Consider the following 26492-nt stretch of genomic DNA (forward strand, 5'->3'; position numbering starts at 1 on the left):
TATAATTTAATACCTTAACTGCTTCTATATAAACGTAATTTAGAATATTTTGTGTGTGTGTGTGTGTGTGTGTGTGTGTGTGTGTGTGTGTGTGTATGTATATATATATATATATATATATATATATATATAACACATTTATTTCTTATATTAATTTCGTTTGAAATTATTATTTTTACTGCCTTATACTCGCGCCCAGCACGCACGGGCAATTATCACACTACCTGAGTACAATATACCGGCGACCTCTTCTTTATTATCCGATTATATCTTTGTCTTGGTATGGTTAAAAAATAAATTTAATGGAAGTTTGATGTATCGAAATTTCAAAGAGAAAATCATATGTCGAATTTTATTTTTTGCTCGAAACAATTTAACGAAAAGTTTAGATTTAATAACAACTTTATTATTAAAAATTTATTCTTTGTTCTTTCTCAATTAGAACTTGTATTATCGTAGCTATACAATAATGTTCGTTTCTCAAAGATCTTACACAGTTTTTGAAAGAAAAATCCATATCTTTCTATCTGTCGGTTTCAAGATGCCATTAAAAGATGCGATTCTGTCCAAGATTGTGGTGCAACCATTATTATAAATAATAAAGAAGAGGAACTGCGCGATGTTCACGATTTCAAGAGTTAATAATCGCTTGATAAAAATGCAATAGCCAATGATTATACATTGTCATATGGTACCAACTAATTGTAAGACATATACTAATAGTTAAAAACGGCAGGAGAAAAACTCATGTGTATCAATAAAAAGTGTTTTTCACAATAGATTACGATACGAATAATAAGAGTAGTTAAGTGTAATCTTTAATTATACGACCAGTCTTTTTCATGTGCGGGACGCTAAAATATGCGCTTAAACGTTAAAAAACAGACATTTCGCGACGTCCCCAGGAATTATATTTATATATTTAAGGATTTATTTTAATATCGAAATACTTAAAGTGTCTTGCAAAAACTTAACCCGCATACTATGCATTTAGTGATAGAATAAACAAGATCAATCCACACATTATCTAATTAAGTTAAGAGAAAAACACAACGATCTAACTTAGTGGCTGTGATATTTATAATATATTTCTTTTTTATATTATATTTCTATTAATCATACGTATAAAAATCAATATGAAATAATCAAAATGCATGAAAAACGCAGAGGCATAAACAGACATACGTTTGTTTGTGAAAAATAATTGCAAAATTTTTTGTTTCCGCAACTTGAAAAACGAAATATTAAAAGTCAAGAAGCATAAATGTTTTTTAGAATCGGCGATGCATTTACATCAGCCATCATAAATTATAATAATTGATTTCATGTATACATATCAATGGAAAAAGAAAAGCAAATCCAATGAAATTTGTAATCCATGTGTTATTTTTCTGAGAGAGCATACAGAATAATCTAACTTTCAATTTTTTTTAATGAAAAATTATAAGGGAATAACACTAAAAAAAAAAATGATAATATTCGAGACATTCTTCTCTCGTTTTTTTCAAAGTCGCGATTATTATACAGAGTAACGGTCTCCAGCGGATGTCTCCAGCGAATATGTTGAGTTTTTTTTTCGAATAAGTTTAAAAAAAAATGAGAGCCTCTCTCAATCTATTTAAACAGGAATGACGAATTGTAAAAAGTATCGCGTAATGTAAAAGATGTTTCAATACTGAACTTAGGGCCTCTTTACGAGAATCTTGGTGAATAGCATAAAGTGTAAGTGCCCGCTTAAAAGACAAAAAAATAAATACATACGACTCGGTAAAAATAAATGAACATAAGATAGGGAGGAAAAAAAGAACTCGCACAGAAACGATAATGAAAAAAGGGAATAACAACAACCCTGAGAGCAAGCCGTACAGTTCGCGTAATCACGAATGAGGCAGATAGTAACAACGGCTAGAATGAAAGTATATTTTTTCTATATACTACCTATTACATTAATTAGATGCATCATTTCTGTATTTAAAAATACTAATAATATTGCGTTAAATATAAATATATTATCTGTTGTACAATTATAGTAATCGTCAATATTATTCGAATAGAATCTTGCCTTTCTATCTAAAGATGACTTACATTTTCTTAATTCCCGATCCGTAAAAAGGTCCAAACATAATCATGATACGAGTTTTCACTGTGCATGTCTTTCTGATCAAGCGAGCAATTAAATATCTTAAGGTATCCACTATCGCAGTCGATGTGCTGTTTGACGATAAATTGAATAACAAAGAGTTTTTTCTCTATTGCTAAGTAGAGTGAATTTCTTACTAAAAGTGTAATGCGTCTTATGCGACGTTCGGATACCTTTATCATTTTCCGGAACTTTTTTACGATTTAAATTAAACTTTACAAATTCTCTCCCTCCCTCCTCCGCTCTAAGCATCTTGCCTTCGTTTTTATATATTTTCCATCAAATTCCATTGCGCATTTTTCAAAACTGTAGCACTATAAAGTCTAAAATGTATGTATATACAGTCCCGCCAAAGGCAATCATTAAATCTTTGTAATTCTTTCTTTTTTTTTTCTCCTTTCTCATCCCCGCGCACTAATATTTAAATTTATTTTATCCATCTGAGACTCGTTAATATTATAAATTAATTAGCTCATTTATATACCAATCTTCAACAAACGCATCGATTATTTACGTGCTCTGTACAAATTAAATGTAATAACCGCATTTTCTTAATATACCTCGCATACACTTAAAGACTTTAAAATTCACGCTTCAACTTTAGTTAAAAATCGATAATAATAAAAAATATAATATTAGTAGTAATAATATAATTAATATACTATTTTTCATCGTTATTTATAGGTATTATTTATAAAATAAGTGTGAAAAACAGCTATAGACATACGTCGCTATTATTTACTGTTCTTTTTCTTGCAAGTGAGGCTAAATAACGCGTTATTTATCCTGAACAATAAAGTGTTTCATCACTTTTCAATTATGTATGTTTTTTGTACAAATTTTTTTATCATTTAAATATTCAATAATATATAATCTATTTAACTTTTTAGTTCTGAATACTCATAATCCATTCAAAATTGAAAATCCTCTTTTTATAATACAAGCAAATAAAAATTTAAGTAAATAATCAATTGAAGCTTTTCACATTTACATAATTTAACATAACATCACTATTTTATATTAAAATTCATAAAAGGATAAAATATTAAAATTCATAAAGGCAAAATATTAACATTTGTTTAAGCAAAAAAGATAGTGATAAAATACTTGGTTGTTATAAATAACGTTATTTAACCTAATCTGTAAAAGAGGGAGTGGAAAATAATAGCGATATATTTTATATTCACGATTGTTCTTATACAAACAAAATAAACTTGGACGTATGATTGTAATGCATTTCTATGTCATTTGAAATAAAAAGCAGTTTTACATGCTGCCGAAAAGTTAATTTTATTTTTTTTATCCGCGTAGAAGTATGTGTATGTGTGAATAAGTGTTCATAAGTGTATATGTTATCTGTACGTGTTTTGTTTGTCTTACTATAATAATTAACGTGTAAAATTGGTTGTTTGATTGAGCTCTCTAATCGCTTTTTCGTTTCATTATGTGTTTAATTAAATGTGTTATTGCGTTGATCCCAGAAGTTTACACGAGTCGCGTTTGTTAACATTTCGCTCGTCATTTTTCTTCATCTGATTTACAACACCGGTTTTTCCTCCGCGATATATTTCGCGCAGACAAAAAACAAGTTATTATACTTGATTTCTAATCAAATGCAAATTGACTCTATATTTGAACTCGATATATCAATTGAGATACCAATATAGTAATAAAAAAAATTAGCTTATACTACAGCTTTGAAACTATAATATTCAATACTATTGTCAGAATATATACCAAACAGTAAAATGGGACATACATGAATGATGCGAAACGAACAATAGAAGATACGAAAGAGAAAAACAAAAATAACAATCGATCGTCACTTAAGATATAATAGTTCTTATACTGTTGGGTTTAATAAACAAAAGAAAGAATATGAACAATGGTAAATTACATTATATGAGATCAGATTTGCGATACTTAACAAAATTGCGATTCTCTGTAACTGTAATCTATTAATTATACACTTTTATGTGATAAAAAATCTATTTACTTGGTAAATTAAATGTATATATTAGCGTAATACTCGCCATCATCGAATAAAATAAGACACAACGCGACCCGCTCGTTAATTAAACATGAGCATTTCGAGAGCACTCTTCCGAAATATTCCTTGTTTAGATCTATGGTAAATCCTACAGAGTAAATATAATTAAGTCATATATTTAATCAGGTAAACTTTTCAGGTCAATGTCCCCTATCGAGATATATCCACACGATTACAATATACCCCTCCCTCCACCTTATCCATTAATGATCTTGTTCTAATCATCTAAAATTTAAACACTTATAAGCACATCGTACAATATTTCGTAATTATCGTCGACAATAATAATAGTGTAATAGTAATAGTGCAGTTGTAGTACTTGCAATAGCAATAGCAATAGTGATAAGAGTAGGTATAATAATAATATTTGTATATATATATGTGTATATATATATATATATATATAGTAGTAATAATATATAGAATTAATTATATATAATAGTAACAATAATAATCGTAGCCTTAAACGTGCCTAATAATAGCTATTATAAATCGGAGGTAAAAAATAAACCAGTTTCCACGTGCATTATGGTATGGCCGAACAGAAGCCAGTCTGACGACCACACTAAGTTCTTATAATACAATTTGTAAAAATATTTGTGATTGTTTTTTTCTTATTATCCCCTCCCTTTCGCACATTGATATTATTTCCAAATTATTTGGAAGAGTAGGAAAACAGTCGCTAAACTAATTTAAGGAATTAGTCGTAAACGAGAAAAAATAGAAAAAAAGGAACTGAGAAAGAAATACGTATTTTTAAGATACTACTAGTGATATGACATAAAAGTAAAAAAGGACGCCCGCAAAAAACGCATCCTGCTGAGAGTGTCAAGATTTATATAGATTATACAATACACCATATTAAAATGATCTATATATTTTACACTATTCTCTATAGTCGTAGGTCAGCCTGTGATCATCTTACTTAATTATCTGATTAATTACTCTTGTTATCATTTTTTTCTTCAATTATATATCCGATATAACAACTATTTAATAAATACAAGATCGTGGAGGGACGAGTGTCTCGAATGTGCAAGTCATCGCGCTGACTTTCCATCAGAGACTATATTTTAAATATTTCTTTCGTTTATTCTTATCGTTTGTGTTACCGAAGTGCTTGCTAACGATCAGGAGGTGAACAAGCATCGAAATTTGTGCCTGTTCTGAGAAGAAATACTCTCCAACTTGAGATCTTATTCACCTCCATAATAAATGCCATTATATCGATTAAATGATTAGCATTCCTGATTCTTTACGCTCGCTTTTTTACTTTACTTTTCTTTTCTACAAAATCTGCTCATATTATGTATGATTCTTACAATATACTTCTACATCGCGCTTTCTTCCCTCTATCCTAGTGCCATACAAATTTCGCTTGCATCATGGGTGTCTATTCTAATTCTGCCGAACTGCTTGTTCTATTTTATTTAAATGTAACTTTAAGAATTTATTTCTTTATTTTTTCCGATAAGATCATGGGCCGTTCTCGCGAGCGATCAATAAAAAAAAAATCAATATCTGAAAAGAACCTAAACATCCCTTCTATTTCTTGACGCTTCCGTTTTCCAAGGTTGCACTTCGGTATTGTCAAAAAAGATATTTATTTATAAATACGACCGCTCGCGAACGACATACTGGCTTGAATAAGAGACATTCTTTGTATTTTTTTTAACCATCAATTACACCGGCAAATTTTAGCGATTTTTTCAGCAAATGTACTTTACAACTCTAATCGCGCGCGCGCGTGTATAACTCTAATTTACAGTTTCTACAAAAATATGTTAGCGCATAATTCCTTAAACAAGATACTTTTTTCTAAATAATGACATTCTTAACGCGCATGGTAAGTAGATAAGTGACGCAAAACAACAAAAAATGTCTCACATCATAGCGCAGATTTCACGATCAAATACAGTTTGCGATAATCTTGAATATGAAGTAAGAAATAACCCACGAGCAAGGCCAAGCCATTCAGCGCATCTCTCCACCATGAGTCAATTAAAATGGTCATGAGGTGGGCCACTCTTTGAAATCAAAGCCTTGCTGACCGGGTTTAGGAGCGCTGGCGGCATACCCACCTTGGTTGCTTTCTCCTCCTTGATACGAACGCTGAGGATAAGTGGTGTCCGCGTAATTACTATACGCAGAGTACCCGGTATAATCTGGAGTCTTAGCCGAACTGCTGCTGGATCCGGGTGCACCTGAGCCGGTGTTCTGCCGTGAATACATATCACCTGGAACATTCGTTCATAACATTAAATCATCACATTCATTTAATCAAAAAATTAAAAAAGAGCTAACTTCTAATGAAATTGGTTTAATGAAAAGATATTAAAAATAAAATAGATTAACATAATTGTGCTTAAGAGAATACTGCAATTAATTATTTTCAATGCATAATTCACGATATATATACTGTTTGTACTATTATTTAAACGTTACTATTATTATTTAAAAGTGCTATTATTTAAAAGTTATAATATTGAAAAATCAAAAGAAGTTTGATCTCTTTAAGCTCTTAAAGCTTAAATCTCTTTAAAAAAATGTCTGTTCTTAATATAATTAAATGCAATCTTCAAAAAAAATTAATAATAAAAAAATAATTAAGTTATCAGTAAATAGTAAGCAATATTTATATGAACATTATTTATACCAACATATCCTCGTAAATATTAAAAACAATAACATTTTATTTCGTAAACATTTGTGTGTAAAAAAAAGTTATCTCACCATATATATATATATATATAACTAAAACTTACAATTTTTATAAATCAATAAATAAACAATGTACACTCAAAACATATAACTGCTATATAATCACACATGCATTTTATATCAAATAATTATAACAATTATCTAGCATAATAGTAAATTGTGCAGACAAATTATTTTGAGATATCTTTAACATTTAAGTTGCTCAAGTTATTTTATATTAAATTTTAAATAAAATTATCATTTTCAACGATTATAAAAAAATTATGCTAAGTAACAAATATCATGAAAAAATATTCACATATACACATACAAATAATTTGCATTTTTTCACATATTTTTTACGATAAATTTAGATTAATTGAAATTTTATTTCTTATATGTTTTATATATAATTAAATACACACATATCGTGTGTAAACAATAAAAGCACTAAGGTGAGACAAACATATATTACACACAAGCGAAGATTAAAAGTATTATATTGATACTCAGGATTTCAAAGACGAATTGATGTCGAGATTAATAACCTTCATTTTCTTTTACTATATAATTAATTTTTACAGCTTAACGCAAATAAGTTCATCATGATTAATATTTCTAACAATGAATTATTTATTATTGTCAATGGAAAAGACATTAATTCGTCATTAATTAAATAGGACAACAGTAAAGAAAATAAAAGGTCGGAGAACATGATTTCTATCCTACATGACAGATAATCATAAAATATCAATTCTTTTTACACATTTTTAATATTTATAAAATATAATGATTATGTTTTATAACATGCTCGGATTTTGGAAGAAAAATACCTTCTGGCAATTCTATTCTAAATCTGTTATGTGTCTAATAGTATGCTAATCTTTCAATTATAAATGTAGTTATATATCCAATAAATATGTACTGGCAGGGTACATGCTTTTCCATCATCTACATGTAATTATAAAATTAAGCGTAAAAAAAAACAATAACAGAGTAAAAAATTTACAAAGGAAGGAGTATCGGGATATATCAGGATTCCTGAATAATAAAAAAAAAAGATAATCTTAATTTATCATTACGGCTCAGAAATTATCTTCTTTCTCATGCTCGAAGCATAATCTATAATATTATCCAACGAATAAAAAAATTACATAATAAAGCAAATAGATAATAGCGGCAAGCAGTAGTGCATCAAGCATATACAATAAGCGTTGCTTTCGATTCCAAAGATGAGAATAATATGCAACGAGCGTATCCCTACACAATTCAACTTCGAGCAAAATATCTACGCGCTGTTTTCTACTTTTGTATCTCCCAGATAATAAATTACGTTACGCGTAAGATACGGTGACTTCCGAGCCCTATACATTATTTGATGTTATGAACATGTAATACAAATAATTCAAATCTTATTCTATTTCCTTCAATCTCTAGAGTAACAATTACTATATAAAAAAAGATTGTACAAGTTAATACTTTGTGCAAAAGCAATTAATATTTCAATCTTTCTTTTAATGTAATTACTATCAAAATCATATCATTCGCAATATCTTTTGTGCATAAAAAATTTAAAAATATTAAGAAATGATTTAAAGATTCAATTTCTCTCGTTCTTCCATTAAAAAATTCGAAATTCTCTCATCAAGAATATTGTTAAATTACTAATCCAAACACAATTGTTAAATTATATTTGCGAAAATTGTTCACATATTTAACAGAACTTAGTTACGAGATCTGAAGGAAATCTATTAAAATTATTACATCGGGGACAAACAAATAACGATAAACATTCTAATCGTTGAAAGCGCATTAATCTTTCCAAAGGCATTAGACATATAAAATTAGGTTGATAAAAAAAAAGAAATTACATTGCTTTAGCTAGGTTCAAAATTAGGTCAAAATGGAACTAATTGCGATGCCAAAGGGTGGAAAGAGGAGAGTTTGTTTGACTGAGCTTGAAGACTCACCCTGCGGGCCAGAGGGGTTCGAGTTGGAGTTGGGCTGCGAGGAGTTGGGCTGAGGGGGCTGGGGTGGGGGCTGGGTCCCAGGAGGGGGCCCATTCTGTGGCATGTTCCAGGAGCTCCAGGAGCCCCCGGGCCCGCCCCCCGCAGCCCCGCCAGTACCCGCCGTGGGCCCGTAGCCCCCTGAAGCGGCCGCCGCCGGCCCACCTGCGATCATCAACCACACAAAATACGTGTCATCGACCGCATGTCACACCTCAAATCACTTTTCTTATAGCGCTCTTTTAATTTATATTACTATTATCTTTATCTCTAACTTGTTAAAAGTGTCTAACATGTGTTTCTATTTTTTTAACGTTGCATGAAAATATCTCTTGCACGATTTAAACGTTCATGCTTGGTTCTCTTAATACTGTGTAATTAAAGAAGAAGAAGAAAGCGATAGATAGACAATATTGTATATGAAAATTGCTTTTGCAGAGAATGCTGCTGTGTTCAATTATAATATCAATTATAACAGCATAAACGTGTGTGTCTGTGTGTGTGTGTGTGTAGCTTCTTTATTTTATAACACATGGGTATGACATTTATTATGGAATATAAGCAGCATGTTATCATACCCAATGTTAGTATTTGCTATTTAAGCAGACTATATTTTTTGCACAGCTATTTGTGCTTTGAAATAATTTATAATGTTATGGATAAATAGTAAAAACTATAACTACTGTTTTAGTGTAAAAGCAGAATTTGTATAAAAATCTGGGAAAGTAAACTTCAATACAGAGAGACGTGAAAAGGACTAAACTTGAAGAGAATCAAGCATAAACATAGATAAGATTATGAGGTCCAATATTTCGAATATGTATACGAAATATATACATTACATCAATCCAAACTAAATTCTGTAGCCTCACAATATCGCAATATTTGCAATATTTAATGAAAAATATATAATAATAACCTCGATATTTTTGCTACAGAAAAATTGATTCCATATTGATTAGAAAATTTGCTATTAAAAAAACATCCAAAAGTTTTGAAACATTTTATATAAATATATAATTTTATATAAATATATAATTTTATATAAATATATATACTTGCTGTCTTATATCTTATTCTATTGCAGAGTATTAAATAATTTGCATAATATTACAATCTATACTTGTCATAATAATAGTAAATAAAACAAGTCTGGACTGACATAATTTTTAAGTTTCTTTGCGTTAAAATTATCTCATTGAATTTTCATTCGAAATTAACCTCCAGGGGGCATTGTGCAAATTAATCGTATTATATTGCGATTTGTAGATTTCTCATGTTCTTATCTTTTTCTTTCTTTTTCTAACCTCTCCAAGCAGGATGGAGGTGGAAGGGAATGGAGCAGGATTAATGTTATATTTAACTCTAAGACCTTATCGCTATTATTCCTGAGCATGATATAAACGAAATTGATACTTGAGATTAATAATTTTGAAAAAATCAAATTAGATTTAAAAATTTTCAATGTAGCGCTTTATACATATATACATTAGCGTCATATTGTATTTTTCGAAGTTGATATCAACCTCGTTCATTGTCTCATGTACCTTGTATAAATAATAAGATACAGCGATACAGTTCTCCAATATTCTCCAATATTTCAATAACACAGCTAATTTCTATTAATGTCCTATGATTTTTTGTAGTATATAATATACTTATAATTTTCATTTTTGTCATAAAAGTTTAGAAGTTAAGTTTTATGTAATTTAAATTTTATCATTTAATATATAAAGAGTTAAAAGACCTTTTAGTCCTTTTAGACCTTTAGTTAAGTGATACAAGATATGGTTAATAATAAATTTTTCTATAAAAAAGTTTTTGATTATCTTGTTTATTAATTGTTAATATTTTTTTATGAAAAAAAGAATTAAAAAACATACAGAAAAATACGTACTTTGTTAATATTATCAAATTTTTATAAAATTTATATATACCTCATTTAACAAGATATTATTATTTTTATTATTATTATTATCATCATCATCATCAAGCAAAATATTTAATTTACTTTTCGATGATCGTACAATCAATTAAATTATGTAAAATCTTGATCAGACTTATATGATTAATATGTTTTAGAATTTAAAATATAAAAGTAAAAGAAAAGTATTTAAATATTAATTATTTCTGAAATTACCATAACTTCCATAGCCCTGGGTAGCTGCAGCAGGTTGAACATTATAGCTGCTTCCCCACTGATGCGGCGGCGGCGGCGGGATTTGTTGCTGTTGAGGCGGTCCTGGTGGTGCACCCCAACCTTGAGCATTATACTGGGTACTATATCCGGCGTATCCTCCGGTTTGGGGGCTAGTGCCCCAACCCTGATATTGTTGCATCATGTTACCAGGTGGACCCATCGGTCCTCCCATCATAGGTCCACCCATTTGCCCATTCGGGCCACCCATAGGCCCCATATTCCCGGCCATTCCCATCGGCGGGCCACCCTGTTGAGGTGGGCCCCACTGACCCTGATGACTATCATTCATCTTGCTAGACGAGTCCCGCGGTTCTGCACGTTTAATTTCAACCTGAAAAAAAAGATATCATGCAAATGTATTGTTAAATTATATTTTTATCAAAAATGATAAAATAATTTAAACTCGTATTAAAAATAAATTTTTGAGATAAAGTTTAGAAATATATGTATACGCGCATTATATATTACCATTTACAATTATCTTTACGAATTATTGTATATTTTAGGCTAATTAGTTACTTTATATTAATAAATATAATATTCTGCACACATTAATGCTCATATAATACTCTATTTCTTAAATAAAAATAATATTTAAATCTAAATATAAAATACAAAGTCACACACACATTAATTAAACGGTATACTTATATCATAAACTAACATTTTTTTAAATAATCATACTTATATAATAAACGTATTAAAACCAGTGTGTGTTCACTTAATGCTATTCAAATTACAAAAATAGTTAACTTCCTGTTAATTCAATATATAGTTATATATATGCTAATACTCGTATCAATTAATCGTAGTAATAAATAATTTATGTAACTAAAATTCCTATGTAATACTTCTAATTGCAAGAGAACAATACATATTAACAATGTACATATACATATACTTATTTTCTATGTATTTATCACACAAGATCATATGTTATAATAATATATGGTCTTGTGCAGCATCATGGTTATGGCATACATGGCGATGGTGTATTGATGTATTATACCTGTTTTCCATTTAGATTGACAAAATGTTCCGCGACGCATCTATCCACTGCTTCTTCATCCTCGAAGCTGAGAAAGCCGAATCCTGTTGTCCAAACGTGAGAAAGTATAATCAAAAAAATGCTCGCCAGAACATTGCGAGAAAGCAGTTTTTACATACAATGTGTGAAATATTTTCAATCACAAACTCAAACAGATATTTATATTGTTCAGTTTTATAATACTTATTAGATAATAAATTTTGTCGTTTCTATTATTAGATTAATAAAATAATCATTTTTTTATATTGCACAATAAACTTCTCTTCTAATTCATTGAGTGTATGATTGTCTTATTGTAATATGTATCACACACAATACAAAACAGTACAATATAGTTCAAATCAAAATTTTGTTTTCAAGTGTTTATTTTATAATTTAACTAATTTATAAATTTTAAAAATGCTAATATATATATATATATATATATATATATATATATATATATATATATATTAATATATTTATTGCACAATTTTCATTAAAAAAATTAACTTGTTAAAAACAGACAAGAGATTAAGAAAGAGAAATTTTAGTGCCGTACGACTATTGGCTGAGCTCGTTGTCTCGCCCCTCAATAATTTTATTGTATCTTACAATAGGATCGAAATATCGTTGTGACTTTTTTCTTAATTATTAATAGATTGGAAAATCTATAATAATATACATATTTTGGGATGTATTTATAATGTAGTTAAAAAGTTATATATTCGTACTAATTTTTTATTATCAAATTAAAACTTAATTCTTCATTTTTCTTATCTTTGTTTATTAATATAAATATTATTACGCAATTGAGATGATTGTAATTCTTAATCTATAATCTTTAATTCTTAATATATAATCTTTATAATATACATTATCTAAAATAAATGAAACTATATTATTTACAAAAATTTTGATAAATAATCGCAAATAACAATTAAAAAATGATAACAATTTTGATAAAGAAAGGATTTAAGCTTAAATATTATTTTGTGTGTGTTAGATTTATAGCCCATGCTTATGTGTATTAAAATTCTGATACTATAATAATCGTCTTCAACATGCATTCACTGTCAATAACATGCACACACATATATAGAATATTATATGCCATAATATTATATGATGTGCATTATAAAACAAATAAAATATATTATTAAACAATGAATGCATTTGCTGTGTCACTTCTTTATAAGATTGTAAAAAAAACTTTAATAACATATATTTTCTACAATTTTGATGATGGCTGTCTTTAAGAAGTTTTCTCTTTCGATAATAGAATATTTTATTCCAAAAAAAGGCAAACACACAAAGCTAAAATGATAACTTCTTGAATGCAACCATCATATATACAAACACAGCTATTATATAGCCGGAAAATATTTAAAAATAATTTAAAAATGTTTGTATCTAACAAAAATACTAGTCACAACCTTATTTCTAAGTATAATAATGCTTAGCCAATAGTTTCCAGCTATAAATATATTCATTTAATGTTTTATTTTAAAATACATTATTATTATGTTATTTATATTATTATTACGTTATTTTTAATTTTTAGATTATATTTTATAAATTTAATATAAATAATTACAAATGAAAATATAATTATATAAATGAGTTATTTCAAAGTAGGATATCAAATGCATAATATCTAACAAAAAAATGGGACTGCTTACTAATTACATAGCAGACTTAAGCTATGTGTAACTTACATCATATAATTTGATAACCTTATATTTAATAAAACTTAGCCAAAACATATGATATATAAACTTCTTTATTTTATTTAATTTAAGTAAAGTATTGCAATGTGTAATGTAATTCTCGCAAAAGAACACAAAATGTATTACAAAAAAAAATTAGAACTGGATATCATAATAATTGCGCAATATTAGATAATTTTAAATTTTATTATAAATTACGATTAGAGAATAACTGCTTAAAATATTAAAAATTGTTTTTTCTCACTAAGATCTTAATATTAGTTTTTATTATATATATTTTTTACTACAGTAATGGATAACTGCAATACAGCGTCAGAATTATTGATCAAAAAAGTGCTTTCACAAAATTATCTTTGATATTAAAATATTTAATTTTCTTTCACATTCATATTCGTTTTGCATGTGTGCAGTAAAATTATTTTGAATTATATTACACATATAATATAGATTTAGAATGTACGAAAGAAATATATAAAAAATGTCTTATATGTTACTCTATAAAAAAGAAATTCAAGAATTCTGACTATAATTTTGATATCATAGATAAAAACTACAAAAAAATAACTTATCCTAAAGTTATTTTGATACATTGTTCAACAGTTTTCATAATTTATTCTTAAAATGTTTGTATACAATATTAAAAAAAAATATATAATTTAAAACTTATATATAAAGCATAGTATTTTAAACATACATAATATTCTTCTATCAAAAGAAAAAAAAGAGGGGGGGAAAAAGAGAAAAAGGGTAAGAATTGAATATATGCAGTGCTGACAGAAATATTTAAATAATGACATGAAAACCATCAAACATGTATCATGTATCTAATATGAAAATTAATTTACACTTACCCCTGGATTTCTTCTTTTCCTGATCGTACATTATGACCACTTCCATAACTTTGCCAAAGCGGGTAAAATAGGACCTTAGATCTGTCTCCGTCACATTACTTGGCAAACCACCAAGAAAAACTTTTGGGAAGCCACCACTACGTTTTGGTTTCTGAAGAGTGCGTGGATTACATGGTTTTGGATCAATCTGTAATATAAAACATAAACAAAACATGTTCTATCTAACTCTCATACTCATATATGTATAAAATCATAATTTTGTCTTAATCGTATGTAATTACAATGTTATTAAATGTGCTATTCAGTAATCTATTTTGTAAATTTAGCTTACAAAGAAAATACATAACATATATATTTTCATAAAAAAAAAAAAAGAAAAAAGGGGAGAGCGAGAGAGATTAAAATACATACTGTACGTCCATCAAGTTGATGAGGACCATTTTGGAGAACCAGGGAAACATTAGCAGGGTCGCTGAATGTTACAAATCCAAAACCTCGACTGCGCCCAGATTCGCTGTTTTTCATAACGACGCAATCGATAACTTCGCCATAACGGCCGAAGTAACGTTGGAGATTCTCTTGGGTTGTTTCCCATGATAATCCACCAACAAACAATTTACTGAAAGGTAAGAAACAATATGTCTTTAATATCGTTAATACATGCATTATTTTGCATATATTATTGCATATGCACTTAAAGAATAATGTAACGCTAAATAAGTAACATATAACATCTGTGAATGTGGTATACAATTATAAATCTTATAAATTCACTTGAATATTCATCTTGATAATGAAAATATATTATAACATTTTGTAAATCTTGAGTCATATTCTTCTTCTTTTCACTTTTTCCTTCTCATATACTTTCAATTTAAAAAAAAAAAAAAAATTAAATAAAAAAAATAAAATTTTTTATTTCATTTTTAATTTGTACTTTTTTGAAAAATAATTAACTATGTAAAAATTTTATGGATTTTATTTGCATATTTTTTCAATCTCATACTAAATCAATTTAACATTCTAATTAAAACTTTTATAGAATGTGAGTAATTAAAAAAATGCAATAATTCAAATCATAGAGAAATAATAATATTCATATACACATACAAAAAATAACATTGATAAAATATTAATATTGATAATAAAATTTTTTTAAAGTAAGCAAAGTTAGCAAACAATTTCATATTTTATGTATATGTGTATGCTTCAGAAAATAATATATAATAAAAGAATTATTTTTTAAAGAATTTTTTAAATTTCAAATATTTAATTTCTAAAAACGGTTATATATGTGTTATTAATTTTCTTACAAAAAAAAATAACAACAAAGATATATGTATATGCTGCTTATATGAAACATAACGTCAATGATGAATATTAAAATCAATTTATATCCATGCATCTTTCTCTTTCTCTGCCTACTATTTCAAAAATTCAAACTCAAAACTACTCGATTTATTACTCCAATAAACATCTAGATGTTTATTACTTTACATATATGTTTGTTACATTTAATTACGAAGGCACAGGCATCTTCCAGAGTCGGGCAACAAAGCAAACCATCCGGTCTATCAGGAATTAGAGCATAAAAATAGAGAATGGAATAGCCTACGAACGCGAGCGAGACTGCTTTCGCGAACGGCTTTCGCGATGCTGCCATAAAAGAATGTGCCTATATAATAGTTAGGGGAGGGGAAAAGGGAGGGGACTTAGATTTTCGCACGATATTCTGATCGAAAAAGTTAAACGAAACCGGACGGCGGAAATACGTCGACCTTAGCCGGTGAATCTCACGGCGAAGCAAGTCACGCATCATCGCATCATATCATGAATAAAAAAAAAAAAAAGAAAAAAATAATAGCATGCCAGCGCATCTCTCGACGAGAGATATACCTTCAGCTTTCGATAGCGGCAACGGATATCATGGCGAATCGCGGAGAAGGATCGAATAGGAGAGCGAGAGTAAGGAAGATCGAGCGAAGGAATCGTCGAGCGATAATCTGACGCGAAAATGGAGTTCTCGCGCGACAAAAATGATGGCCCCGCGAACACGATGGGTACACCGCGGTTTTTTCCGAAGGACGGAATGACGGACAAGAGAGCACACGGTCGCGATATAATGTAGTACTCACCCCTTTTCGTCGTCGTCCATTTCGGTCTTCACTCTCATAATATTTCACTTAAAACTACGAGAATGCTGTTCTATTTTAGGGCGCGAGTGGGAATATGGCACGATGCTTTAGCGCGGACGAGGGTAATGGCTCCGCACAACGCGACGTCGAGAACAGAATGTAAACGTAACGAAGCGACGCGCGTCACTTCCGCCACTTCCGTCGATGCGCCGCTAGTCAAATCAGCAACCAACCGTTCAGGGGCGTCCCGACATAGAGAGATGACTCCTTTTGTAAAAAGAAATTTTACGCACGTATATTCGAATTTAAATTGAATTTAAATCTCGATCCTACGATAAAACGTGCAACTTATCGCAAAAAAAATGTAAGATTGCATAAAAGGACAAATAAATGTCGAAAAAATGTTATATCTTTTATCTTGTTTGTGCATAAATATAGATCACATAGAAATGCATCTTCCTCACTACGTACGCCACTGCGAGGAACATACACAGCACGTTCATTCGTTTCGTGTGTATATTTTATCTGATATTTATATCATATATTCATTACACACTCGCGAATAATGATTTATGATTTCAAAACAATTTGGCATGTTCGTATCGAGAGCATAAATTTTAAAAGGTTACCTGAACACGCAGTTATTTCGAGTTCAACGATCTGTCGTCATACACTATCACTATGCGCCGGGCGTGCTGCGTCACAATTCCTGGAAGAGCTTTCTAACAAATATTTTTTATGCAAATTTCCAGGCAAGCACGATAAAGATTATCGATATCAGTGAAAACTAACCGGTCGGGAATATATGTTCAAAAATACAAGAAACGATTGGAATATGTTTAACATGTGGCATGTCAGCAGGGATGTCTCTTTCAACTAAACAAGTATAGAGAAATGGTCAAACTGTAATGGAGGGAAATTCAAATATATTTTACTTCATACTTATCTAATCGCGCAATCGATTATCTCTAGTTTACTTCAGCTCTCATGCAATATATTTGTCTTAGAGGGGTCCAAACTAATTTATTTACACTAAAATTATTCCACATATATGAGATAGTATACAAAGGTTTTAACCAGATACATAAATTTTATATAAATATCAATAAAATGTGATTTAATACAATTAAATATTTAACAAAAGTATAAAATATATATTTATATTCTTATTAACTGTTTTAATTTTACAGAATATAAATTCTAAATTATTAAAAGCAGATTATTTTATTATACGATGATAATTATAATATAAAGCAAATTGAAATAAATACAGTAAAACATCTCATTTTGCTGTAATGGCTATTATTTCATCTCAATATCATAAATCGTAATCACATTATAATTTTTGATTTAACCTATAGTGTATTGAAAACATTTTTAAAAGACGTAGAAGAAATATCTATTTTGTTAAGGTGTAAGAAATATTTACTAGATTATACACATTAAATTTTATAAGTAATTTATTATTTAAACGCAGCATTTAATTGTTTAATAGTTATGTAATACATAGAGTTACATATATTTATGATAAATTATATTGTTCAAAAATAAGAAATAATATCAGAAAATATTTTAAATACGGGTAAATACTCATTTAGTGACAGCTTTTTTTGAGGGAAGAAATACTTGTGCTAATTTTCTAAATGGTATCTCAACACATAATGTAAGAACTAAAGCAACCAAAAAGGAAGAGATTATGTCTGGAAAAGAATCCCATATCTAAACAAAAAGAATTTATAATTATAACAACTACTTGTTTAAATGGATAATATGCAAAAAACATAATTAATATACAGATTGCAATTTTATAAAAGAATCTTTATATACGTACTAAATCATAAAATGAAAACATTATAGCGCTTCTTCTTCGTCCATTGTTGTATATGTGAAATATATCACTCACTAGAAAAACTCCATAAGTTAATTTTCCTAATATTTGGACCCAACCAGGCGTCAAAAATTTATGGTAAAATGCTGTAAAAAAATATATATATATTAAAAATGTTAATAAAAAAATAATATTTTAATCATAAAGGTTAAAAAAGAGCCGACGCATTAGTTTGCGTATGTGAAATAATTTATTAAATATATATCCTTCAACTAATTATTCAAATATACACATCAGTTCTTATCATCCTTTTTTAACCTTTATGATTGTTATTAAAGCCTTATAAATAATTATTATTTATTATGTAATATTTTATAAATATTTATTACTTTTGTAATCTTTTAATATTAACACTTTCTGTGAAAAATATATATATTTATATTCAAAAATATGTTAAGTATATTTTTTATTGTTCTATATAATTAAGACTTTATTATATATATTACTCATAAATATTACTGTTTTTTAAATTAACCTGAGAAATTATTATTTTTTAATAATATTTCTTATGGTAAATGTAATACAATTAAACATCTTTAATTCACAAAGTATTAATTATTAAACTATTTTATTATATACATACTTAAACGGCTGTCGAGGGATAATACGATTATCGTAGCACAAATGCAAACGGCAAATAGTAATTTCTGATAGAATGAACAAAATCCACCTTCTAGAGGTGACCACTCGGAGTATGGCATAAAAAATCTATGCGCCCACAATTGAAATGTAACAGTCAAAGTCAAAGGCAATATTAAAACCAATATATGCGACCAGAACTATAAAATATAAAATGCAATGAATTAAGCATGTGTAATTTGTTTGAAAATAGATATTATAAACAAAATAATATACAATATAGATCACATACTGTCGATATTTCCCGTTTTATTCCTCTATGATCGTGAAGTATTGCACCCGCGGTTATACCAACAAAATATGCAACAAAACGCATATATGGGAGTATATAATTTGTCGTAAAGGATGGTACCTCGTTGAAATGATTCAAGCTAAAAATATTATCATGATTCAACACAGTATATGTTGTATTTAATGAAAAATTTATCTTTAATAAATAAATATAATATATATATATAATATACGCATAACTTACCGAGGCGTAAATAGAAAAACAGGCAATATACCATATGAATATGTTAAAAAAAACGGTATAGCACAGCTAATGATTGTTAGTGTTCCGAGAAAAGAATATCCAATTTTACGAGGCATACACCAAAATGCGTAAATTATAAATTGGCTAAGAATAAATAATTGGAAATCGACGGCTAAATACCACGTTTGAAACATACACTAAAATAAAAAAAAAACAGATATGTATATTGTTCACACACAAATTCTTTATCCATATACATCAGTCTTACATCTAAAGTATCTTACCATTTCTGATGATTTTACATAATTGTTAATATATAGTAGATTTGACCACCAATTAGCGGCACATTCCTCGCTCTCCTGAATGATTTCATGCTTCCAAAAGGGTCCCGAACCAAGAAGCGGTAAGATCCAAATATGGAAGAAAATTATTATGGCGTAGGACGGTGTTAATCTATTAATTTATAAATATGTTTTAATAAAATCAAATAATGGTACAGCTCTTTAAATGATAAATTTATAATCTTAAAAATTAAAATTATAGTATATCCCATGTATACTTAGAAAAAGTTTCAAATAAAATAATGTCGTCCTTTTTTTATTTTTACCTAAAATATCTAGTTACAATATCATTGAAAAAATTGAATTGCTTCCTTCGATCTAAATCCGCTAACATATGATATGTGACTAGAAGAGCGCCTAATGCAAAAAACACGTCTATCACAACTTTTCCATTTAAATAAAAGGTTGTTACCGGTAAAGCAAATAACTACAAAAAAATATTTAAAAATAGATTAAATGAAAAATGCAAATATTTTTGCTCAATAAAGCAATATATAAATTTAATGTTATAAAATATACATATAGCTCAAGTGTTATTATATTATAAATGTTTAAATGCTATATAATTGTAGACATAAAAATTCACAAAAACGATTTCAAAAATAATACTCGTAAATTATGTAATATATGTATATATATATATATATATATATATATATATATATATATATATATATATATATACACACACACACACACATAATTTGCACTTAGATTTTTATTTAATATTGATAAAATACAAAACAACGTGTTACTAAATACACTCATCAACAAAATTATCACATAAGTAATTTCATATTAAAATTTTGTATAACTTCATAAACATAAACATAACTCCACCAAAAATTGCCGTATTTGAAATTATTTTTTTTTTATTCTCAAGCTTAAGATTTATGTTTTAAAAAGCATTTATCAAATTTTAAATTTATTTTTTCGCCGTTTTTTCAAAGATAAGAACGTTGTTATATCTGCAAAAAATTGCATAATTTGACGCTTTCCACGAAGTAAAATGAATTTTTTTCGCATATCTCATGATAATCATTGTAAGATATGGATTTTTTCCTGCAAATTAAAAAAAAATGAAATTTGTACAATTTTTTTTCGCAGAATTATGACATATCAAAGTTATCTCTATATTTTATTTTTCATTACAGTTACCGCCAGCATCAGCATATTACATAATACGAGAAGATTGCTGGTCGAATTTGGCACATTATGTATGCGCAATGCTGTTAGGGGAAGAGGATATGGAAATATTCGCCTACAAATCGAAAGACGAGACGAAAATAGCAGTTTTGTTTTTAAATTTTGCGTAAGCGTGAGCGTCGGCAAGAGATCATCGGAAGATGAGACAAAAATAAATTTATTTTTGTTTCGATGATTTGACGCTCACGCATATGCGAAATTTGGAAAGACTGCCAACTAATCTGTTGTAACTGGAAACAACACTGCACTAAATATGGACATTCCTCTCTACATCAAATGTTGATGTCGTAATTCCGCGAAAAAAATAATCATATAAACCTTATTTTTTTTCAAGAAAAAGTCCATATTTTATGATAATTATCATAAGATATCCGAAAAAAATTTTTTTAGAATAAATTTTTTTCGGATATTTTATGATAATTATCATAAAATATGGACTTTCTCTTGAAAAAAAATAAGGTTTATATGATTATTTTTTTCGCGGAATTTTTTTAATATGCTTTTATTTTTAGAAAGACGGCAGGAGGGGAGGGGATAAATTCAAAATCTGACAAATGTTTTTTAAAGTACAGATTTTACGCTTGAAAATGAAAAAAAAAATTTTAATAAGATAATTCTTGGTGAAGTTATGCTTGTTTGAAGTTATGCATAATTTTGAAATTACTTATATGCAATAATTTTGTTAACGAGTGTAAAAACATTAGAAGTATTTATTATTAGTTATCTCTATTAGTTATATATAATATAAAAACTATAATACTTACTTGTTCAAACTGTATGATATTAACCGTCGGATTAGCATAATATTGTATCAGACGATGTCCAGTTAGTACAATAATTGAGGAGAATAATCGTATAAAGTGTATGCTGTCTAGACCTGGATTCGAGTAATTTACCTGAAGAATACTTTTAAAATTTCTCCGAAGTGAGAAACAAAGTAATGCTTTTTTTAAAGTTGATGTGTTTCCACTACTTAATTCAGTCTCATACCAAGTACTGACGAGTATTACAATCAACAAGCTTAGTAATACGAGACTAGAAAAGATTATAAAGAGTACAGAGATATAGAGATCATAACAGTATTATTTGAAAATGTGTAATTTAGCAAAAAATTTAGGTTTTTATATAAATTATGAATTATTTTTTTAACACTTAAATTAATTAAAAACATATTTAGTTTTATTATATATAAACCATAATAAAAGTATATATATACAATATATATACTTTTATTACGGCTAAAAATATACATACGATAAAATATAATACAAAAAGAGAACAAGACATAAACAATTTACGTAAAATCTCAATACTTTTAATAGAATTATCTGAATAATGCTTTTAATTTTAAACAAAAACAATATATTCTTCTTATTTGACAAACCTCTTAAACTTGCATATTTTGTGATATTAATATTACTCACCAATATATTTTTGCAGCGAAAGTAAATTTAGGCGCTTCCTCAATTGTTTGGCAAAAATTCACATGAATAGCAGGCTTTATATTAATATTGTTTCTTTCACCGATCTTTTCCAGAGGCCTTTTTAAAGCCGTTTCTACATCTTTTGCGCTACATGTCGATGGTACGCATAAAGCTAGTTTTAATAAATAGCGACGAATGCGATGAATATTTCCTCGTTCCTATATACACATCATTATTATTTACATATAATTACTTAATCATAAAAAAATTATTTAATTACACAAATGTTTATAATAAAAAAAATTATTTACATACTATAATAACATTAAAAAAATATATATATATATATATAAATTATATAGTCTAAGAGCCTAAAGAGATGAAAGAAAGAAACAAATAGAAAATATCTTTGTTTATCAAGATTATCAAGATTATATAAGTATAAATGGAAAGAAAAAAAATTTTTTGATTCTTCCTCTTTTTGTCTCATTTTTTCTTCTTTTCTATTAATCTGATCTTTTATAGCAAAACATTATAAGCATATATCACTCCTAGTCTATATATCTATAATAATATACCTCTATTGCTTCCCAAAAAGAATCATTTGGATCGTAATCCATAGCAGGTTTATAAGAAATTGCATCTTTCCTTTTATACTCAAGATCGACTAAACAATATCTACCAGCCATTTTATTTTCAACTTCTCCCATATCATTTTGCAAATTGTAACATTCATCAAAATTACCCAAATGTCTTGTATTACCGTATAATACGCCATCAGGATATTTTGATGAAGAATCGAACACTAAAAAAAAAATTTCACTTAATCAAAAAAAAAATAAGACATTTTATTTATATATTTTTTCCAAAAATTCTAACATCAAAATATTAAAACAATAATAGAGCGCTTATGCTTACAGATATTCATGTATATGTACGCATAATAGTCACTTTATTAATTTTTATAGCATATTTAATATTTTTATTATTCCAGTAATGTTTTGTTTTCTAGTTAGTTGTGTGTGTAATACTTTTTAGCTGTAGACAATAGCAATCATCATAAAAAATAAAATATGATGTAAATTTCTGGTTTATATAAATCTCTTATATAATTTGATTATTTTTTATAAAAAATTTATAAAGTTTAAAAATCTGATTCTACTTGTGAATATAATTTTTATATCTTATTTTATATTTTTATTGTGAAATTTGTTTTTTAATTTATTATGTGTAGATATTGCATTTTTTAGTCGTTATTATGTAACCACATATTTTTAATATAACAATCATCATAAATTAAAATAGAATGTAAATTTCTACGTGTTTACATCTTGATTATTACTTAAAATTTAAGATTGAAACCACCTAATTATATTTGCGGGTACACGCGCGAATATAATATAATGCCTTCCGCATTCTCAGAGAATTTATGACATGCGGTTTACAGATTCCTTCTGTTTACAGATTTTTTCACAAGTTAAAGTACTTAAATTATACTGTTTAAACGATAATATATATTTCTTAAGTATTACAAAGAAATTTAATTAATTAAGTGTGAGACAATCGGAAGACATATTATTGATCCTCTTTCATTATATCATTCCAGATCGGAGATAAAAGAAAAACGCGCGCAATAGAGAAATATTCAAAAAAAGAAAAAACAAATAATCTATAGCATATTTTATATTGTATTGTCAAATTAACCAATATTAACTTCGATCTTAAAGAATAAAAAAAATGCTCACATGGTTATAACCAATAAAATTCATCAAAATTATGATCTTATATAAAAAAGGCAACAATAAATTTGACCATCAAGTTTAGAATTTAATAAAACTCTATATATAAAAACATCAATTTGACAGTGACATAATAAAATTTGATTCAAATTTACATATTTTCTTTTAAAGCAAATATTTGAAATACGAAAAAATACATACAAAACTTACGTTTACAAAACTTACAAGCATTTTTTATAAACCTTAGAAATTATTTAAAATATTTAAATATATCTAATCTCTCTTTTACTTGTAATATTTAATAAAAGAATGTATTTTAATATATTTTGCAATAATCATTTATAAACATAAATTTTTAAATAGATTAGTTTATATAAATTTCGTGATTTTTGATACTTACTTTGCACAGCCCACAGAGTACCATTTTGCAATTCCTTTAAAAATCGTTGTGCATCTTTTTTACATTTTCCATCTGGCAAATCCTCGGACTGAGCAAAGATTATAGGTAATAACGGTAAATTAATAGGATTTAATGATCCTGTATTTGCAAAACACTGTTCATTATTACAATTACCGCCATCTAAAATATTGTTTAAATTCACTGAATCCAAAGAATTATGTTCATTAAATGTCCATTGTTCTGATGCAGAGTGATTCTGTTCAGTAAAAGTACTTGATACTCTTAACAATAATATGCTAATGGAAATTAGCACAGTTTGTTTGAACATTATCAAATAATGACTGTCTACGATGAGCAAACTGCAATAAACTAAAGATTCTACTATTGTTATGTCCACTTATTTATTCACTTTACCCCACTACATCATAGAGAGCTAGAGTAAAAGCCACATGAAGGATACATGAAAAAGTTTTAATCGTAACCGTAAGACCATAAACAAATCGGCCAATCACAAACATTTTCTCGCGTCACGTTTCAAGAAGATTTAACTGTGATTGGTAGATTTGATTACAGCTTTACAGTTACAACTAAAACTTTTTCAAGTGTCATGGCCTAAACTCTAACTCTTTATGATGCAGTGAGATAACATGAATAAATAATGATTGCTATTTCGGTCATTTCAATCATTGTTTAATAAAAGTAACACGTAAAAAAAGTCATATTTTAAGTTATAACCGAAGGTAAAATTATGATACATAAAGTCAGGGCTATAAATGTAGTAAATCTTTAGTCTAAAAAATTTTATATCTACAATCAAAAGTCTTAAAATGTTTGTGTCATGATCTTTATCTATATTTTATCTGCATTTTATTTGTGTCATGACACAAATATTTTAAGACTTTTGATTGATATTATTCATTAATTTTATTACGAGATATTTTCTCTGAATTATATATATATATATATATATATATATATATATATATATATATATATATATATATAAATAGAATAAAAACTTATTTTTTGTTATATACATTGTTTATTATATATTTTAATGAATATTTTTCACATATATTATATAATATAAATTAATGATATAAATTAATATTTTTTAAAAAATACTATTTCAGAAAAGCATGAGTATATAAATCGCTAAATCTGTGAGAAATCTAGCTGATTAACTATATTTTTTGTTTAATTTAAATCATAGAGGCAATGCGCCTGATATTCATTAGTGATAAGTGAATGGATATATTCATCCGCGAGAAAATCTCCATTAATTCGCCGATGAATATTGCCGTTAATACAATTTTCGTGCAATAATATGCGCCTTTTAATATTCTCAAAAAATCAAAGTTAATTAGAAAAATGTATTTTTGTAAAAAAAGAAATAAGCTAAAGCAAATAGTAATTTGCGAATTCAAATATCACGATTATAAATACACGATGTTAAAAAAGAAATATCTCTTCTTCCGACTCGTGTTCTTCTAATATCAAAAAATTTGCCATAGAACTCGAATCTCGCAACTAAATTTACA

At 27.6% G+C, this 26492-nt stretch overlaps 2 protein-coding genes across 4 annotated transcripts in view; both read right to left on the reverse strand.

The window, feature by feature from the left end:
* The window catches only part of LOC126855307 (heterogeneous nuclear ribonucleoprotein 27C-like), a 35761-nt gene extending 18663 nt beyond the window's left edge, over positions 1-17098 (reverse strand). The window contains exons 1-7 of one of the 3 annotated variants that reach the window (XM_050602838.1): positions 16840-17098; positions 15116-15323; positions 14705-14891; positions 12106-12188; positions 11037-11427; positions 8861-9061; positions 6272-6427 (exon numbers count right to left, since the gene is read on the reverse strand). In XM_050602838.1, coding sequence (XP_050458795.1) covers positions 6272-6427; positions 8861-9061; positions 11037-11427; positions 12106-12188; positions 14705-14891; positions 15116-15323; positions 16840-16877 — 1264 coding nt within the window. In that variant the 5' untranslated portion in view covers positions 16878-17098. The remainder of the gene's footprint in view (positions 1-6271; positions 6428-8860; positions 9062-11036; positions 11428-12105; positions 12189-14704; positions 14892-15115; positions 15324-16839) is intronic. The other 2 variants (XM_050602837.1, XM_050602836.1) reach the window with 2 other exon arrangements.
* Positions 17099-18281: 1183 nt separating this feature from the next.
* Positions 18282-25322, reverse strand: LOC126855295 (nose resistant to fluoxetine protein 6-like). Its single transcript, XM_050602817.1, has 11 exons — positions 24952-25322; positions 23391-23617; positions 22813-23030; positions 22153-22423; positions 20449-20609; positions 20126-20294; positions 19842-20038; positions 19599-19737; positions 19311-19506; positions 18671-18813; positions 18282-18558 (listed from the first exon to the last, which is right to left on the reverse strand). The coding sequence occupies exons 1-11, from the start codon at positions 25277-25279 to the stop codon at positions 18430-18432; spliced, it is 2178 nt and encodes a 725-aa protein (XP_050458774.1). The 5' UTR covers positions 25280-25322; the 3' UTR covers positions 18282-18429.
* Between the last annotated feature and the right edge of the window lie 1170 nt (positions 25323-26492).

The sequence above is a fragment of the Cataglyphis hispanica genome, chromosome 15 (genome assembly GCF_021464435.1).
Source record: "Cataglyphis hispanica isolate Lineage 1 chromosome 15, ULB_Chis1_1.0, whole genome shotgun sequence".
Classification (NCBI taxonomy): Eukaryota; Metazoa; Arthropoda; class Insecta; order Hymenoptera; family Formicidae; genus Cataglyphis; species Cataglyphis hispanica.

Bases quoted from the DNA above. Each gene is read 5' to 3' on its own strand.
- LOC126855295 (XM_050602817.1), bottom strand. From the start codon at position 25,279: ATGTTCAAACAAACTGTGCTAATTTCCATTAGCATATTATTGTTAAGA. The intron at 20,039-20,125 runs GTAAGATACTTT...TTTTTATTTTAG, and splicing joins ATGTAAAATCATCAGAAATG to TGTATGTTTCAAACGTGGTA. The intron at 18,559-18,670 runs GTACGTATATAA...CTTTTTGTTTAG, and splicing joins TGTTTTCATTTTATGATTTA to ATATGGGATTCTTTTCCAGA.